The 20,005-nt window shown below is 40.5% G+C and overlaps 2 protein-coding genes across 6 annotated transcripts; one reads left to right on the top strand and one right to left on the bottom strand.

The window, feature by feature from the left end:
* The first annotated feature begins 58 nt into the window (after positions 1 to 58).
* LOC306908540 (period circadian protein homolog 2-like) lies at positions 59 to 16,079 on the top strand. Of its 4 annotated transcripts, none has more exons than XM_079481497.1 (23): positions 59 to 195; positions 1,631 to 1,994; positions 2,941 to 3,033; positions 3,445 to 3,599; positions 3,687 to 3,808; positions 4,074 to 4,275; positions 6,210 to 6,261; positions 6,335 to 6,477; positions 6,551 to 6,629; positions 6,842 to 6,948; positions 8,266 to 8,416; positions 8,495 to 8,603; positions 8,751 to 8,924; positions 9,305 to 9,395; positions 9,502 to 9,631; positions 9,707 to 9,831; positions 10,669 to 10,863; positions 11,069 to 11,299; positions 11,472 to 12,379; positions 12,455 to 12,617; positions 13,694 to 13,871; positions 14,067 to 14,217; positions 14,844 to 16,079. In XM_079481497.1, the coding sequence occupies exons 2-23, from the start codon at positions 1,690 to 1,692 to the stop codon at positions 14,982 to 14,984; spliced, it is 4,005 nt and encodes a 1,334-aa protein (XP_079337623.1). In that variant the 5' UTR covers positions 59 to 195; positions 1,631 to 1,689; the 3' UTR covers positions 14,985 to 16,079. The 4 variants fall into 4 exon arrangements, with proteins under 4 accessions (XP_079337623.1, XP_079337621.1, XP_079337620.1 ...); XM_079481495.1 differs by having other exon boundaries at positions 11,069 to 11,305; XM_079481494.1 differs by having other exon boundaries at positions 11,069 to 11,305; positions 14,064 to 14,217.
* Positions 16,080 to 17,790: 1,711 nt separating this feature from the next.
* Positions 17,791 to 20,005, bottom strand: her13 (hairy-related 13). Of its 2 annotated transcripts, none has more exons than XM_079480879.1 (5): positions 19,885 to 20,005; positions 19,146 to 19,313; positions 18,980 to 19,066; positions 18,768 to 18,849; positions 17,791 to 18,685 (listed from the first exon to the last, which is right to left on the bottom strand). In XM_079480879.1, the coding sequence occupies exons 2-5, from the start codon at positions 19,224 to 19,226 to the stop codon at positions 18,291 to 18,293; spliced, it is 645 nt and encodes a 214-aa protein (XP_079337005.1). In that variant the 5' UTR covers positions 19,227 to 19,313; positions 19,885 to 20,005; the 3' UTR covers positions 17,791 to 18,290. The 2 variants fall into 2 exon arrangements, with proteins under 2 accessions (XP_079337005.1, XP_079337006.1); XM_079480880.1 differs by having other exon boundaries at positions 17,844 to 18,685; positions 19,751 to 19,983.

Here is a 20,005-nt window from a genome sequence, read left to right as displayed (position 1 = left end):
AATGAGAAGATAGAAGGGGAGGGGCCGCTATTGAGGTCAGCGCGTGAGACGCCGCCTCATCCAGTAATAGTGAGGTAATCTGTGCCTGTGCCGCTGGAGCGCTGTACAGAATGTCAGGATTTCTTATCGAGAGGGACAAATGTGAGGACACGAGAAAACATCTGGAATAAACCCTTCGTCAAACGCGTTCTTCAGGTTCGTGACATCAGGCTTCGTTTTTCTTCGTTTTGTTCAAGAAAGTATGCTGCATTACTCTCAACGCACCGCGCATGCGCGGAAAACAAAAGTACAGTATTCGTTTATTTTTGACGTTGGCTGATTGTTATCCACTGTAAACTAATTTAGCTTTTTTCTGTGGGTATGACAGTTTAAAAGTGATCAAATACAATGAAGCATGACTTTGACATAACTGTGTCAGTGTAACTTGACAGTAGCGTCCAGTGCACTGCGGGTCAACGTGTGTAGGGCGGACAGGAAAAAACAATAGTCTTTATATTTTGTAAGATTTACATCAATATTAATGTTATTTACGTAGTCTTCCCAATGTATAGTATTGTTTTCCTTTCTGAGTGCGTATTGCTGTATTCATGGCAGTGAATCCAGTCCAAAGAGCAGATCATTCATAATTTTGCAAGACAAAGGCCAATAAATGGATTGCAGATCAGCGTGAAGGGTGAAATTAAGATTGATCACTTTTGGTGACCTGTCAGATATGGTGACTGACTTCTGCATTTAACCCATTCAGAGAGTAGTGCAGATGATACTCAGCTATATATCTCATCAAGACCAGATGATTCCTCACAGCTATCCAAATTGCCAGAGTGCATTAAAGATATACAACATTGGATGACCTGTAATTTCCTTCTTTAAAATTCTAATAAAACAGAAATATTACTTATCGGACCAAAGACAAGCAAACCAAATATTTCTGATTATAAACTGCAAGTTGAAGGATGTACCGTTACTCCAACAAATACAGTAAAAGATCAAGGCGTTATATTAGACAGCAACCTGTCATTTCAAAATCACATCTCAAATATCACAAAAACAGCCTTTTTCCACCTAAGAAATGTTGCCAAGTTACGAAATATTCTATGTGTTGCTGACGTGGAGAAGCTTATTCATGCATTTATGACCTCAAGACTTGACTACTGTAATGCGCTACTTAGTGGTTGTCCTCCATCATCAATAAACAAACTACAGTTAGTTCAGAACGCAGCTGCCAGAGTTCTAACCAGGTCCAGAAAATACCATCACATAACCCCAATGTTATCAACCCTTCACTGGCTACCCATTAAGTATCGTATTGACTTTAAAGTTCTTTTAATCACTTATAAAGTCTTAAAGGGTTTAGCCCCTACCTACATAACAGAGCTTCTATCACACTACAACCCATCACGCTCTCTAAGATCTCAAAACTCACGACTTTTGATAATACCTAGAATAACTAAATCCACCAAAGGGGGACGAGCTTTCTCATACGTAGCACCTAAACTCTGGAATAGCCTTCCTGATATTATTCGAGGATCAGACACACTCGCCCAATTTAGATCTAGATTAAAAACACATCTTTTCAGCCAAGCATTTACTTAATGCTAAATTTGTTTTTAATGCCTTTATGTGTTTATAGTTACCACGTGCCATGGGGTCAGGTTACCTTGACCTGCAATGTAACCTCTGACCCTGTCCATGTCAGGTGAGACTGAGCCAAAGCCCTACCTGTACAGGGGCGTGTCTGAAGCAGAGGAGCACCAATCCCTGTGTGGCTCCGTGTCTCACCTGCACCATATGGCCGGGGCCTCAGAGGGCAGCCCACCCCCTTCCCCGAGACTCCAAACCCAGATGCAGGAGGATCGGGAGATGGGTGGAAACGGCTTCAGTGGAAGCGTCACAGAGTCTCACAGCAGCAAATCTCACGGAAACGAGTCTGTGCGCAGTTCCGGCGGACACAGACAGGATTCTGCCATCATGGCATCATCAGGGAGTGACAAGAGGTGAGATGGCCGTATCAACCGTACCATGGAAAATAACGTTTTACCAACTGTTTTCACTATGCTTATTGAGGAGATATCAACATTTGGTGGTTTAAAAAACCAATTTGAGGTCTCCGTTTAAGTTTTTAAAGCATTTGTTTTAGGTTTGGGCATGATTTTTTACTGTCATGCACAAGTGCCATTATTCGGGATTGTCACAACCATAACGGTACATATTCATATATAAAATTAAGCAACAATTTTATGTTCTATAAAGAGGAATCCCTTCTCCAATCATTGCGTATTATTGCTTCAGGTTTGTGCATTTTAATTCATAGAAATCCTACAAAGTTTGTCGTCTCCCAAAAACCATGTCCTTTTTTACACATCCATGTTTATTTAACATTTGTTCATAGCGTGACATATCATATTACAATCTTTCTAAATTTGTAACGAAAACTTTCTCTGACCATGTTTATGTCACGTCCATAACGCTGGAATTGCCAAGATACAAAAAAAGTGTTGCACTTAAATACATGCTTAAGTGAAGAGCAAACGGGAAAAAAGTAAGCAATCATCAATAGGATCTTTTTAAATATTAGTGCCTTTACACGATTTATAAACTTAAATGCATAGCAAAATATGTGTTACAGTTACAGTAAGTAGCCTGTTAATTTTTACATGATATATATATATATACACAATAAGAAGAAAGAAAAACCAAATTGAACCCCAATGTACTGAAGAGTTGTAGGTAGAAAGAGTGTCCTGTCCTCTGGTAAACCTAAAGTTGTTTGTCAGTCCTTTCTGACTCTCAATCCTACCTTTAGTTTGAAATATTGACAAAAGCAGCAATCTTGCAAAGAATAAAAGATGATGTAAGGTCCTGGAAATAACAGCTTGACCTCTTGCCATCAATTATCCTTTCATATTGAGTGTTTTTTTTTCACTTTGCTTTCCGCTGTAGCTCAAACTCTCAAAGTCTGTCCCCTCCCAGCAGTAACAATGCTTTCAGCCTGATCAGTTCAGAGCAAGACAACCCGTCCACCAGCGGCTGCAGGTAAACCACCAACAACCATTACAGATAAATAATAAAGAAAAATATCATTGTAAAAACATGTTTGCAAAAAACATCTACTGTATATGAAAATCGCAAAAAACAAGGTGATTCAAAAACTATATTTAAGTTTACAGTGTGCATTCAACAGATCAAGGGGCAGTTTCCCAGACAGGGCTCAAGACTAATCCCAGACTAACTGAAATGTTAGAGGTGTCTTGATCGGAAAGAACTTGCATTGACATATCATAAAATATTACTGTGCGATTGTTTTGTCTTAAGATGTTCACTAGGTCTTAAAACGGCTTAAATATCCTAATTTAACTAAAACCTAGTCCTGGTTTAAGTCTTGGAAAACAAATATCATGTGTAAAATAGCATCAAGAGCTGTGTATGCCTGTGTTGTTTATGCAGTAGTGAACAGTCTGCAAAGGCAAAGACTCAGAAAGAGCTTTTCAAGACCCTGAAGGAGCTGAAATATCACCTTCCACCCGACAAACGCATCAAGGGCCGTGCAAGCACGCTTCACGCTCTCAGATACGGCTTACGCAGTGTCAAACAGGTCAAAGGTCAGGAATGCTGAACATACGGAGAAATAAATCTATGCTGTGGTCACATGCTGTAAATGCTTTAAGCTCTTGTAACAACTTTTCCAGCCAATGAAGAGTACTACCAGATGCTCATGATCAATGACAGTCAGCCCTCAGGTCTGGATGTGTCCTCATACACTATTGAAGAAATCAACAGTATTACCTCAGAATACACCCTCAAAAACGCTGTAAGTAACACACGAAGCAAGGAGAAGAGACGTGCTGGAGACTTGCTGTCTCTTTGACGTTCTTGAATAGGAATTCTAATAAGCTTCATTTACAATAAAAGCAGCATGTTTGTGCTGAGAAAAATGGCAATGACTAAACATACAAAAGCTTTATGAAAGTTCCCTGAATTACTTACTATTTATACATGATTCATGGTTTCACGATAACCTGTAAAAACTAAATAAAAGTATTAAAAGAATGTAAATAATGTATTTCTCTGTAAAGGATACTTTTGCCGTTGCGGTGTCCCTCATCACGGGGAAGATTGTGTATATATCGGAGCAAGCAGCAGGAATCCTAAACTGCAGGAAAGATGAGTTCAAAGACCGCAAGTTTGTGGAGTTTCTGACCCCTCGTGACGTTAGCGTTTTCTACAGCTTCACCACACCGTACAGACTGCCATCCTGGAGCATGTGCACCGGTACAGGTTAGTTTACACATGTGAGCTGATCTAGAAAGGCACAGTATGTACTTCATGCCACTACAGGTAACAAAACAATAACAAAGTAGTAGCATGTGCTTGAAGCAGCTTGGAATGATGGGAGCTGAGGTCTTCCACTGGTGATGGAAATCAAACTTGTATTTTCTCTCAATGGAGTGGCTCAGAGATGACGTATTTTTGTATGCTAACCCGGAAGTGCTGGTTCCCTTGACCGAAAGCCTTTTGGAAGATCGCAAAAAATAAGATATGTGATTGACAAACGTTCATGATGTTTACACATTTTGTCTATCAAGATCATCTTTACAGTTAAACACAAAATTTGCTATTCGTCAGAAGTAAAAAGATGCTTTAAACAGATATCAACGTCACCACCACCAATCCTCTGACAACTTTCTCAAACTTGATTAAAAACGTATTCCCTGGCCAGTAATTACTCCGTGAATGAATCCCCAACAATGATTTTAGACATTCGTGTCCATGTTGCATTATTTGTGAGATTTATGTGCCGACGACGTCTTATGTCCCCGCCAAAGGAAGTAGTAGCATTTAGCAACTTGTTAGCAACCGCCGTTTTAACGACAAAATAAATGTAAAAAAAATCACAAGCAGGTTATAACCAGACCTTATTTAAGGGGATGTACCAAAAAACCCATTAAAAAAACCCATAGACTTTGGGGCGATGGAACCGGGGTTCGCATACAAACATATGCCATCTCTGCGGTACTCAATTGCCCCTCCGCAAAAGCCCGCCCCCATTTGTTTTGTCTGACATCAGCCAAATCGCTCCCACTGCGCTAAAGAATATTTATTGTGAAATAATGATTTCTGGGAAAACATTACATGTACTTTCAGCCAAAAGCAATTAGAAAGTCTGCAATATACATTTGAACTATATATTCAGGATGTGAAAGTTACTCAAAATAAAGTCAACAAAATAAAGATGGAAGCTCCAGCCTAACTTACTTTGGTTGCTGTTACGACCAAACATCTGGAGAGCACCATTGGTTTCTGAAATCTTTTGGCAACGGGTGATACTGTGATTATGACCGTAAAGATCAATAAGACATACGCTAATATTCTGGCAGTGTTGATGAGATGCAGTCCTTAAGCGTGGATAATATGACAGTCAATCTATGTAAGATAATTACTTTGTGTAGGTAAAGAGTTGACACAAGTCTAGTCGATGGAACACTCAGCAGATCCGGGGATCAAGAATGACACAGACACAGAAGTGCAGTTCACTCAAAGTCAAAGTTTATTATGGGTCCAGTATATATAAAATGAGGAAATGAGGAAATGAGAGTAAGCACAGAACAAACCACTTGACGCATGGACAGTCACATCAAACCATATTCAGTCATTCTGTCTAGGGTAAAGAAATAGAGGTTCATTTGTTCTTGATGTCTGGAACTCTTTGTACTTCTATACCCCCCCAATCTTGACTCTTAATGAAATATGTTGATGTAAACCACGACACAGGAGAACCTAGATTCTCACAGTCTTATGAGGTAAAACTCCGGACGAGTCTTCTTATATGAGTCTGTTTTAAGACGTCTTTATTGTTGTACATTATGACAACAAAGGTTCCACAGCGACGTGATTTTTAGCTGAGATCATGTTCCATTTAGAGAATCGGAACAACCTGTTTAGACCATGCGCCTGAGCGTTGTTAAACTAGTAAACGCGCTGAAGAGCACCTGCGCCATGCGCTTAGATCGTTAAAATAGGGCCCATATGGTTTGATTGTCAGACAAAATGACGAATAGCAACAGGGGGCGTATAATATCGGCGTTATGATTGGTCCAGTCGCCTGTCAATCAAACTCCAGACGAAGGGTCAATTGCACTTCTTAATTTTTTTCATTATGTCAGTCATGTCAGTCACTCACGCTCATGCTATTCTCTTTCGCTGTTTTTCAGAGTCATCATCTACTGATTTCACGCCGGAGAAATCTTTCTTCTGTCGAATCAGGTAAGAGGCTTTAATTAACATGCAAATAAACAAATTCAGTTTAATTGTTTGTCGGTCTTGTATGTGTGCGTAGCGGTGGTAAAGAGAAGGAAGGAAATCTCCAGTACTATCCCTTCAGGATGACTCCGTATCTGATGAAGGTCCAGGACGCTGAGCTCTCCGAGGAACATTTCTGTTGTCTCATACTAGCTGAGAGAGTTCACTCTGGATATGAAGGTAGTTACGTTTACGATTACATCTGACGCAACGTTTGCTCGTTCAAAGACCTTCTGTGATTTTTACTTTGCAGCACCAAGAATTCCATCTGAAAAGAGGATCTTCACCACAACACATACACCCAACTGCGTCTTTCAGGATGTCGACGAGAGGTTTGTGTGGATTGGCATGACTGTCAATGCTCATCTGAAAAAGAAAGATCTCAGAAATTTCGTTTGGTGAATGATGAAGACTCCCTTGAGTGTTTTCTTTAAAATCACATCATGCGGTTTTTGTAACTCTATAGAGATCATTGTAAAATCTTTTTAACAACAGTTTTGTGTAACACATAGAATCACCCAAGTACATTTTAAATGCATTGCAGGGCAGTGCCTCTGTTAGGATACCTGCCCCAGGACCTGATTGGGACCCCACTTCTGTTACACCTCCACCCCAGTGACAGACCTCTCATGTTGGCAGTGCACCGGAAAAGTAAGAGTACAAAATCTGAGTAAAAAGGATTTATTGTGTGTTTTGGTCAACAGGTAACTGTACTTATCCATGTGTTTCCTGTGAGACAAAAACATCTTCCACAAGGGGGCACTTGATGCCAAAAAACATTTGCCCATATCATGTTTTCACATTTCTAAGAAATTTTTATGGCTTGGAACCACTTGCATGTTGAAATTTGATCATTTTAATCCATTATATTATTTTAAAGCGTTTGGTTTACATGAACCATCTAAACGAACCAAAGACCGTGTGTTGAGTGACATTGCACAGTTACAGTTTTTCTCAGTTGTTTACACACAAATATTGGTACTTGAGACACAATGACCACAACATGTAACTCATTCACCAACCCCCTGAACCAATTCTGCTAAACTACAAGCACAATTCCTGCTTTACACTCACATTGCTCTTCTAAAACACACTTTTTTCAAAACACTTCACACAATTCTCTGCATTTGGCACAATTTTCGGGCAGAAAAATCTCTTGTTTTCACAAGGAACACACTGCCATTCAAATATGAACACTGACTCATCACATGGGCAAACACCTGTCACAAACACGTATACCCCTTCTCCAAGCTATGGAAGACGCATGTGGAGATATAGCAGCTGATGCTTTTCATGGCTGGACTGAAAAACATTGCTTGTGATGTGGATGAGGTGCTCTGGTCAGACCCAAACCCAAGAGAAGATGCAGCAGAGTTTTTTTACTGTAACTCTATACAGTAAATTCTTCTGTTGTTTTGTATGTAAACCACTGTATGTGCAACTTTGCGTTGGTTGGAATGTACACTGTACATTTTTTTTGTTGGGAAAATAAAATATATTTGTAATCGTGTATTTGTGTGTTCTGACTATAAAACCTATTTTATATATATATATACTAAAAATATTTAACAACACACTTATGTATGTAGGCCTACTGTCTGTAGTAAGTGTAACACTGAACCAAATAAAGACCAAAGTCATTATGATGAATGGAGAAGTGTTTTACATAGATCATAGTGTTTTATAAAGAGCACATCAGTGTTCAACTGGTTCTTATAAATGTCTATTCATATGATGGTTTGTGTGTGTCATTTGAAAACAAAATACCATTTTGAGAAAAAAGAACATTGTTTTGAATGTGAAGTTTCATTTTGAAGGAGAATTGAGGGGTTTTGCCCATTGTGTTTGTGTTTTTTGATTTGTGTGTAGAGTTCTGAGAATATGAGGCATGCTTTCAGAAAATGTGTGTAAACAATTGAGAAAAAAGTATTGAGTATTCTTTTCACAGATTGCTTTTCTTTCCCGCAGTTCTGCAGTATCTTGGTCAGCCATTCGATCACTCCATCCGGTTCTGTGTGAGGAATGGTGAATACATCACTTTAGATAGCAGCTGGTGTAGCTTCGTGAACCCCTGGAGCCGCAAGGTGTCCTTTGTTGTCGGACGGCACAAAGTCCGAACGTAAGACTTACTCTTCGTCTTCATCTTCTTCTATTCAGTTCTAGTGTTCAATGTGTATTATTCTGCTTATGTGCACAGGGGGCCGATGAACGCGGATGTGTTTTCAGCACCTGCATTCACAGATGAAAAGATCATGGATTCAGATATACAGGAGATCGCTGAACAGATTCACAGACTACTTCTACAGGTGCATCATTTTTCTCTCTTCACGCAATAATTGTTTTTACGATATCGGTCTTAAAAAAACCCTAATGGCAATATAGCATAGATTTTGGTAAATGAGAAGTGATGTGTATTGTAAAAAGTGCTACAATTAAACTTGTGTGTCCGGCAGCCGGTTCACAGCTTGAGCTCCAGTGGTTATGGTAGTCATGGCAGCAATGGTTCCCGTGAGCACCTGCTGAGCATCGCGTCCTTTAGTGACAGTAATGGAAATAGCAACGCTGCTAACAGTGGAAACAGGAGTATTGAAACTGCGGGAAAAGAGGAAGAGACAAAGATCAAACCGGTAATGAAACTTCTCATTCTTACACACAGACACTGATTTTAGTGCTGAGATGAACCACAACAGACAGATTTTGACTCCCATAGTAGGACAAAATGCAATGGTAGTCAAAAGTGTCCCAGAACTGTTTGGTGTCCTACATTCTTCAAAAACAAATGTTCATACTATGGGAGTCAATGGGGGATTCATACATATACAGATTCATCTTCATCTGTCGATTATTTCGTTGGTTGAAGGAAAGAAAGATTGATCTAAAAATGAAGATCTCTTACATCCCTCATGCCATCCCGGATGATGTGACTTTTTGACTTATCTGAACACTAACCGTGAACTTGAAAATGATAGTAACCTCGTCATCTGAAAGAAGGGATTGTGTTTTTCAGAGGTCATTTCAGGAGATTTGTAAAGGTGTTCATCTGATGAAAGCACAGGACCAGCAGGGCTCCAAAGCAGAACCGAAAAAGAGCTCAGACAGTGAGTTCAAATCAATCCGTTTATTTCCGAAACACAAAAACCTGCAAGAACGCATCATGAACTGCATTGACGTGCCTCTGTTTGAGTATTTGCTATGTGTCTTTAGGAGGGTTCAAGTCTTCGGTTGTAAAGCAGAAAGACTCAGCACTCAGAGATGGACCTGCTGCAATGGAGGAAATCCAGAACCGCTCGGCGTACTCATACCAGCAGATAAGCTGCCTGGACAGCGTTATCAGGTTTGTTGCATTTGTATAATTGTGATTATATTGGGCTCTGAACATGCTTGCATTACTGACTTGAGTATCACATAGATACTTGGAGAGCTGTAACGTCCCAAATACAGTGAAGCGGAAGTACCAGTTCTACTCAAACACCACCTCCTCAAACTCAGACGAGGACAGGAGTGCCCCCAAGGCCAGTCTGCAGCAAACCAAGGGTAAATGTGCACTTTTCGCTCAATGTTTCTCTTTCATATATGAGGAGGTCAGATGTGAAAGCCTCTTAACGTCAAAATAGAGAGCATATTGACCACATGCTCTCGGCATATAATTTCATCAAATCCCTGCCTCACGCCTTTTATTAATACAGCTTTGGTCAGGTTTTTTTTAACCCTTTAATAATTTAATGATCAAATAAATCTTTGACGGGCAATAATTCGTTTCCACGGCCACCAAAGATAGGCAAAACAGCCTTGGACCTGGCAGTCACATGAATCACAACGATCTCTAATGTGTGCTTCAGTTTCATCAATTTTACATTCTGACTTTCAATATGCGCAATGTTTGTAGTTGCATCTTTAGTGATTCTGTAACTTTTATTTACTTTTGTTTAATTTAGTTTCCCAAAGATTAAGAAGTGGAGGTTTTCTGTCGGTGTACGGCGTGGTTTTGCAATTGATTCCAACAGAAACGCTGCGAGCGATGGTGTTCGACTGGGCGCCCGGAGTTGAAAAATGCATTACGTGGGGCATAACGGCGCGCCTTCAGCGGGCGTTTTCAGCCGCGTAAAAGTGCCTCAGTGGGCACAGCCCCTTAGAGGGTTTCGCTGCTAAAGACAGTCACATTTGTGAAATTCCAATGAAATGGCTAAAGTGACATTTGTGCATTTTGAATACTGACTAATAACCTTTACAATGCCATTAAAATGAAAAGATTGAACCTAAACATAAAAGCCTGATAAAAAACATGTTTGACAAACTCCTCATTTGTAAACAAAACACCTAAGAAATTAGTTTTCCATATCTTTGTTCACAGACAAATTTTGTTGATTTTAGGTCCACAAATTATGGAGATCCTGCCCTCTATGTCTATGAAGACGAATGACAAGCCTCCATCAGGTCCGGCCCCAGTTATGGGAGGGGCTTTATTACCGTTGGACCTGCCCACCAAAGCGGACAGTGTTGTGTCTCAATGTTCCTACAGCAGCACAATTGTGCATGTTGGGGACAAGAAAACCCAACCAGAATCAGGTGCTGATTCACAAGTTCTACCCAAGTGACGTATGTTATTCAAGACAACATTTTAGCTTGCAGATATGCTACAAAAAGATTAAACGATTGTGTTCTTCTCAAAATATGAATGCACACAGCCCTTTAGGGGTACAAGGGATATTATATATATATATTTTGATTGCCATATTTGCGATACCAAATGTTTTCCATATGTTATTTGCAGAGATCATTGAAGATGCTGCAGAAAGCTCCGCCCTCTCCGCACCTGTCAGCGTGGTTTCCCCGCACACAGTGGAGAAGGAGGCCTATAGGAAACTGGGCCTCACGAAGCAAGTGCTGGCAGCACATACGCAGAAAGAAGAGCGTGTGTTCCTCAGCCGCTCCAGGGAGCTCCGTCACACTCAGTCTCTCCGTAGAGATTGTCCACCAAGCATACAGAGAAACAGAGCACAAGGTGAAGGTATGACACATGCTTAAACAAATCTATACAGTGCACTTCGACTTTCGCTGTTAACACCACACATATGGCAATATAACTGACAGCATATAATTTGTGTTGGTTTGCATCATTGCGTGCATCATGATGGTCTGTCCCAGTCTACTATAATCATTATTGTACTTTCTAGGAGCTCGTGGGTCCAAACCAGGACCTGGTACAGAGCCCATCAGCAAGAAGAGCCGCCGCACCAAAAAGTCAAAGAAGGCATGTACGAAACATCCCGACTCGTCGGATTACGTCACGTCTCAGCACAAACCTCTCCCACCCCTGCAGGGTTTGAACCAAACATCATGGTCCCCCTCAGAGACCTCACAGTCTGGACTCTCAGTCCCGTTTCCCACCGTGGTTCCAGGGTTTCCTCTGTATCCCATAGTCCCATCCGCCGCCCCGCCTCAAGCTCCTACGGCAAGCTCCCAGGGCCCTCAGGCCACGCCCAGTACACCTGCCCTCCCTCCTCCTTTGGTCACGCCAGTTGTGGCATTCGTTGTGCCCAGTTTTGTGCTGCCACAAGTAGGTATAGCACCTCGCTCTCCATTCTATGCTAACGGTGCTGTCTTTCGACCTCAGCAGGCCTATAATACCCAGAATCCCTTTCAGCCCCAGCAGGCCTACAACACACAGCAGTCGTTGCAACCTCAACCAGTCTACTCCACCCAACAAGAATTGCAGCCCCAGCAAGCGTATTCCACCCCGCAGCTCATCCAAAAGCCTCAAGAGTGTAGCGTAAATCAGCCCAACACCGGCTTCGCTCCCCAGAAGCCGTTTACGCCACAAACACCTTTCCCGTACGGAATGATATCGGTCCCCAAACCGCCCGATGCGGGGTCTGCAGAGTGTCCGTCTCTTCACTCTCCTCCGCTGTTCGAGTCCCGCTGTAGTTCTCCGTTGCAGCTGGACCTGCTTCAGCTGGAAGAAAAGCAGGACTTTCACAGCGCAGCGCCCTCATCCTCCGCTGAGGGGAACTGCAGATCAGCACCGGACAAAAATAACACATCGGTCAATATCCCCACTGCTGCAACTGGTGACTTACAGCAGGTAAAGAAATATACAGCTGTCAAACGCATCATGTGTCAGACCTAGCCACTGATTTTTCTTTGGCTTCTCTTTCAGGCGTGTTGCTCAGGTGACGGCGGTCATTGCAGCGATCACTGGTCTTCCAGCAGTGTGCTGGAACTGTTGTTGCAGGAAGACTCTCATTCTGGCACCGGCTCGGCCACATCTGCATCTACGGGATTCACATCCAATGACTGCAACACGTACAACAGTTGCACAGGTGCTTATGCTTAATTCTGCTGGAATGTAATTCAACTACAAAAAAAACCTCTTGAAAAATGTTTGAACGAAATTGCTTCGTTTTAATTTTTACGTTTAAAATACTGAATACGGAAATCACATCAGTGGTACTCACAATAAAACCCAAATATTTTCACACATTTAAACATTTCGGTATCATTACTCATACGCAAAAAATAACAAGGTACTGGCACAACACTGAGCTCAAAACAACAGTTTAACATAACAGTTTATCAGAAGTGTACATTTGATGGTTTTTGTCTTTTATGACTAACGGACCAAGAAGTCACCCATCATCGATTCATCCAACCTTCTCTACTGAATTTTCTAGACATTTCTGAAAGCGAAAATTGGAAAATTATTAGTAAAATATGTGAAAATGTTAACAGTTTCTGTTTATTTTCAATATACCGATATATTGTAATTAATGATATAAGCTCAACATTTACTTGAGGTAAATATACACTTAAACGTTGATGCTACATGAAAATAAATATTACAAAATAAACAAATACTGTGTTACACTCTAACTATTGGTAATTCAGACCTTTAAAGGAATATTAAATGAACGAAACGATGAGTTTGTGAAATATTACTCATTTGAAATGATTTAGCTAAACTGAAACAAAAATAAAATGGAAGTGGGCAGCACATATGGCAGCACTTTGATCATGTTAAATCTCATTGCTTTCCATTTTTCTCATAATGAAATGAAAAAGTATCATAAGACATGTGACGATTCGCTGGCATATTGGATTTTAGCAATAATTTGTATGTCTGGATTAAATTTAGCTAAATAACTTTTTTACACATCTATCGTTTTGCTTCAAAATGAGATTTGGTAACGCACTGTTGATGTTTTGTTTACTGATGTATACTATACGTATTAGGAGATAAAGTGGCAGAATTTAAATATGAATGTATTGGATAAGATAAGGGTGAGTAAATCATAAAAGAATATTCATTTTGCGGATTAACTATTCCTTTAACATTCAGCATGAGCTCTAAAAACGAAACAGTATTTTCTCGCTCTTACTTTATTACGGTTCTTTGTAGGTAGCAACACGAGCAAGTATTTTGGCAGCGTGGACTCCTCAGAAAACAATCAGAAGAGCGACGAGACAAAGAAGGACCACGAGGAGAATTTGGCTAAATATGTTCTTCAAGAGCCTGTATGGAGGCTTATGAACGAGGCTGATGACTGTGTCATGATGACATATCAGGTGCCGTCGAGGTGAGCGTCTGCACCTGTCTGCAGCTATATGATCCCAAACATTTGACATTTGGATTACAATGAAGTTCTACAGGTTTGAAACAAAATAAGTGTTGGTAATGGCAACACGTCTGTTTATACTGTAGGTAAACTATTGCGTTAACACGCATGTGTCACTGACTCTACCGTGATGTATTGTCATTTGTTTTGGAGCAGGGACATGGATAAGGTTCTGGGAGATGATCGAGAGCGTCTGAGGCGTATGCAGAAGAATCAGCCACGTTTCTCTTCAGAACAGCGTAGAGAACTGATCGATCAACACCCCTGGATGAGGAGAGGAGGATTACCGAACGCCATCAACATCAAGGTGTGTACTGTATATGACTGTGAGCTGCAGTAGACTTGATTTCTTCCGAATATAGAGTACAAGTCGTGCAACAGTCTGACTAGCGTGCAACGCTTAGGATCTGATCTACTGGGCATGCGATTATTATTATGCTGCTGCCCCTTTAAGACATGCACGGATCTAATATATTGATACACACAAGTTTCTTTCCAAACTTCATTTAAGAGATAACGGATTACTTTTACAAGGATACTTGCTACAATGGGCATTGTGACATCATTTTGTGTGGATATGTCTGTTTAAGAGCAAGAAGATGTGAAAGAGAACTCAATTCAGTATTTTGCACGTTGTCTGAGATGCATCTTTCTAGCCGCGCGCATATCTCAACCACCCCATTCAAACAGAATCAAGCTTTCCTTTGCCTCTTCTTGAGAATATTTTAATATATAATTACAAGAAAATGGTCATTTTTTGTGATAGGACAGCGCTGCCCTGATCAGGAAAGTGCCAGTTCTGTCAACTGGCCCGACGGACTCCCATGCTGGCCCCGGGCAGTGCTTATTGTTGAGGCCTGCTTATGTTTATTAATAGAAAATAAAAATAGTAAGTGGAGATGAACTAATACTATTGCCTCTCTGTTTGTGTAGGAGTGCATGTACTGTGAGGATAATGCCTCTGGACCGCTAGACGAGGACCTGTCTGACATGGAGTTGAGCATTTTGGGAGAAATGGGACATAGCAGAGCAAGGTCTCCATCACAGGTGGAGAGAGAACAGCCCAGTGGATAAACTATGTGATGACAATCTATTAACATTGTCCTGTATTAGCCAGCAGAGGGCTGACGAACATGTACACACACACACATACAGAGAACACTGTCTTTTTTTATTCGGGCTTAGGTCTGCACAAATATCCTTTGTTACTTGCTAATGATGATAAAAGTGTTTATGTGTGTATGTGTCAAAATGCAACAGGTATCTGGCTGATAGCCCAAAGACGTTCAGATATACAGGCTCTGATTGGTCGAAACTGCTGACCATCTGACCACACATTAAATCTTCAATATGTAGCTCCGCATGCATTTGACTTATTGGATTGATGCTCAGTGTTTACAAAAAAAGTTTATTTGTAGCAATGTAACATTTAAATAAGGTTTGGAGAATATGACGCAGTAGAAAAGACGCAATGCAAATCCAAAACCAGGTAATGAAACCGCTGTACTGTGAGTTTGGGGACCATTTGAGATGCCGTGCCAACAATGACCGGTCAATTCTTGTCTTCTGGCCAGGACGTGCACAGGGTATATTTGTTTGGAGGTTTTCTGGGTGGTGCAATCATGGGAATTCATGTTTTTAAGATTTCTTTTGTTGGTCATCTCATCTTTTGTCTCTAGGCTATTCAGATGTTTTAATCATCTTTCAGTGATGTCATTGATATGTGTGCTCTGAACAGGGGTGGAGTTATGTACAGAACTTTTGACAGTCTGCCTGATGTCACGAAGAGCATGGGGAGGGTTTTAACAGTGTTTCTAAAAGTCCCAAGCAATGTGCAAAAAAGATCAAATATGTTTACACGCAGGTCCACAAGGTGGCAACACTTTCACACCAAGCAGACTTTGAAAAGCTTTAGTACCTGAATGTGTTTGGGATGAAAGACAGTATGACATTGAAGAGAAGCCAAATAAGGTTCCATCATTCAGATCATTTTATTCACATTGAGATATCTTCCTTTTCTTTTATCACTTGAAGCTTTTCTTGATATTCTACATGGTCATGTCACTCTTATTCAGATTTGTTTACATTTTCTTTTTATATATATTTAAATGTAGTAAACAAACTTCTCACATTATTCCTACCTTGTAATTAAAATAGATTTCTCCAGTTCCACGCGTGTCTGTTTAACAAAAGCCACAATTTGTTCTTCAAAGTAAAAGTATTACATTTTATCATCAAACTAAAACGTCCATATACATTATGGTATAATAATAGAAATGTCACTCTAAGGCCTTCATAAAAAAATAGAAACATTTTTCATTCAATTTTCTAAATTTACTATTTATAGCTATGTGTTTAGGTAAATGATCATTTTTGTTTCATTCTGTGAACTGCTAACAATATTTCCTCCAAATGTCAATAAAAAATCTTTTGTTTGCAGAGAATGAAAACTGGAGAAACCGGTGAAAATAACAGAAAAGATGCTCTGTATCTTTAACACCTCAAATACGGCAACAAAAACAAGTTTACATTCACTTTTAAGCAATACAACAGTATGTATTTAGGAAATGTTTTTATCTGATAACCTGGATTTCTATCACACTTGTAACACTTTACAATAAGGTGCTATTAGTTAACATTAGTAAATGCAATGATCAATTTCGTTTTTCTGCATTTATTAATCCTTGTTAATGTTAGTTCATGTTGCATTAACTTATGTTAACAGTGACAACATTTGATTTTAATAATGTATATATATATATATATATTGGTATATGCTGAATTTAACATGAATAAATATTAATAAATGCTATACAAGTATCGTTCATTGTTAGTTCACGTTAGCTAATGCATTAACTAATTGTTAACAAATAGCACTTTATTGTAATAAGTTTTCTTACGTATTGTCATATTGCATCTTTCACATTGCTGTTGGATGACTTCATGTCACTACTGAGGTTTGATTTTGTGGAAACTTGAATGACCACAATACATCTAGAAAAGCTGATTTGAAATGATCATTTGGGATGGTCTCTTAATGTTTAAGGATGAAGTATAGTTGCGTTGTTTAGCTGTAGACCTCACAGGACCGCTGATGTATCTATAATATATCACAATCTGAGTGCATGCATAACTGAATAAGTATTTGGGGACTTTGAAGGGGAAAGTGATATCGATCGGTTTTGCTCTCAAATAAACCAGCTGGTCGTCACATTCAGCATTGTGGTCCTGAGGGATTCCTACATTACCATCTGTTCTCTCAGCTGGCAGACGGTTAACTGTCTCTTCACCCCACTCATTGTATTCTCAAAGACCTCCAATGCATCCCATTGGTCAGTGAAAGCGTTTATAAGTAATGAATGCCAAAAAAGCATGCTTTTATAATACACATTAGTACCATTGAGTCACAATGTGATACATTACTTCTTGTAAATTATTATAATAACTAATGCCTTTTGAGCGTTTTAGAGCTAGAGTTTTCCAGTGTTCCCAAGCCTTCGATAAACTACAAAAGCTTAATATTTGTCACAGACATTTTCAAGTTAAAATCTTTTGTATCATTGTTGAGGCATGATACCTGCAACCACAATTTTGTTTCCCCCATAATCGAACTTCTGTCCTCATTTTTTCATCCTCATGTCATTCTCGACCTGTATGTGACTCTTTCTTCAGTTGAAAACGAAAGAAGATATTTTGAGAAGCGTCTCTGTGGTGTTGTGTTCACACAATGGAAGTCAACAGGGGTTGTTTGGTTACCATCGTTCTTCAAAATATCTTCTTTTGTGTTGTGCAGAAAAAAGAAAGTCAAACAGGTTTCGAATGAGGGTGAATTTTCATCAAGACTCATCTTCTTATCCGTAAATATGAATAATCTGCAACTGCCATAAAGTGCATTTTAATGATCTGCAAACTGAACTGACACTTAATCATAATACAATTAAATTATGTTTTATTGTTAATAAGTACATAAAATTCAAAACATTTTCTTGATACTAATAAAGGCCAGATTAGGCTTATTCTATACAACAATATCTGTGACTTTCTAGTGCATAAGTCTAGGTCTACAAAGACACAAACGTCTTCTACCAAACCATTTTCACTTGTCTCTATAGTATACCGCATTACACTTCTAAAGACAATTCAATCTAGAAGTCGCTTTCAAAAAGAGCTTTAAGACATAGCATTCCTTAAAAAAGAACATTGAACAGTCAGGTATGATTATGTAGTTATCCAAGTGATCAAAGTCACCATATGCATGTATATGTCCATACTGATCCAGATGATGTGACGATGCCACATCCCAGCACATCAGATCCTAATTTCTCATGCGAATAGATTTTCATAAAGGAATAAGTAAAAATGTAAGATCCACGGTCCTTTCTACCAAGGCCTCCACATGAACTTGGAATGTGTGATGTTGGAGGAGTTCAGGCTGTCCTCGGCCGACGCCGGGCTCCCTTCCATTTCCGTCTCCTCCAGATCGGAGCAGAGATCCTCGCTGGACGGGGTAGATGGGGACGGGGACCGAACCGAAGACATACTGCAGTCTCCTGGACTGTGTGACTCTGTGTGAGTCTCTGATAAGAGATCCACGATCATCTCCTGAATATGATCCTCATTTAACGGCATGCACTCCAGCAGGTGGTTGAGCAGCTCTGCAGCCACGGTGGCGTCGATGCCCGGGCACGTGGACACAAAGGTGTGCACCTCATGCATGCACTGGATGTAACCTGCGGCAAATCTCTCACTGGCCTCGTGACTCATCGTTTCAGCCTCTGCAAAAGCCAGACACGCAGCTGTTGAAGCATCACCACGACCAACTCCAAATCAATGCAACAAAACGTGACGTCACCTTACCCTGAGAACGGTTCTGTAAGATGTTCTCGACATGCTTCACTGTTAATTCCAGCACCTCTGCGTTCTCCATTTTCGACTGCAGCTGAATGAAAAGTAAGAGGAGAGGTAAGCACCTGTTTGTCCTAACGGCGAGCTTATGTGCGAGAGGTTGTGTGTTCGAATCCCACAGATCAAACGTGTTTTACACTCGGAAAAGTCGTCGATCAACTCACGTCGTTTTCTGTCAGTAGTGTCCTCAGCTCCTGCAGGCTTTCATTGATGCGCGCTCGTCTCTTCTTCTCCACTAAAGGTTTGCGCGTCTGCGTGCACAGAGACGGGTTTATACTGACGCATTTACGCATTGCAATAAAGACGTCATTAAAATGGAAAGGGTCCTACCTTTCTGTCACCTTTAATGGCATAAACATCATCCTCGTCAAGTCCGAAGCCGTTTTTCTCTAGTGGGAGCACTGGAGCCATCTCGGTGGAAAGCGGCGGAGAGTGACGCTGTGTTCGCTGTTGTTGTGTTGTTCGCGGGGACCGGACGGGACTCTGCTGGCTGTTCGTCTGTGAAGGGTTCGAGTCGAGGTTTTATACTCGCTCATTTGCATGTGAATGAAACATTCGCGTGCGGTCGTCTGCGCTCGCACCGGCCAATCATCGCGCGCGCTTTTGTCTCCGTCTCGCGCAGCGCTTATTATTCAAGCTGCGCGTTTATTGTATTTTTACACATAAACACGAGCGAATCACTGTTATATGATGCCGTGCGAAAACCAAACACAGTTAAAACCCAACAACCGTGGTTACTGGAGTAAAACCATGTTTATCACAACACTTGCCATTCTAAAGAACCATAGTAAAACTAATACACCAAAAATCATGGTTACTACAATACTGTACCACAAAAACACGTGGTTATAGTTTTCGGAAGAGATGTTGTAGCCTGCTGTATGTTCAGTGTACTGTGCACACCCGTGACCAGTTGCTCTTATTTGTTAACACACCTGCACAATCTGTTATGTTTACAAACACAAATAGAAACTCGAAAGGAACTCGACATTATCCTGATCCGTGCTCTGGAATGATCACTTGTGTTGTTGTTGTTAGTATTATAAGCTTCATTAGTTGTAATGTTCACCTTACAGTGTAACAGCGGGTTTATCGTTGCGTCTGTTGTGTGCTCAGTGAGGTCGCGGGGTCGCGCGGGTGTAACGTAATGCCGTCAGTTGGCAGCTGCACGCGCTGGACCGAGTTGAATA

Source organism: Barbatula barbatula (genome assembly GCF_947034865.1).
Source record: "Barbatula barbatula genome assembly, chromosome: 19".
In the NCBI taxonomy this organism is placed as follows: Eukaryota; Metazoa; Chordata; class Actinopteri; order Cypriniformes; family Nemacheilidae; genus Barbatula; species Barbatula barbatula.
This window is presented reverse-complemented; position numbering and strand designations above follow the sequence as displayed.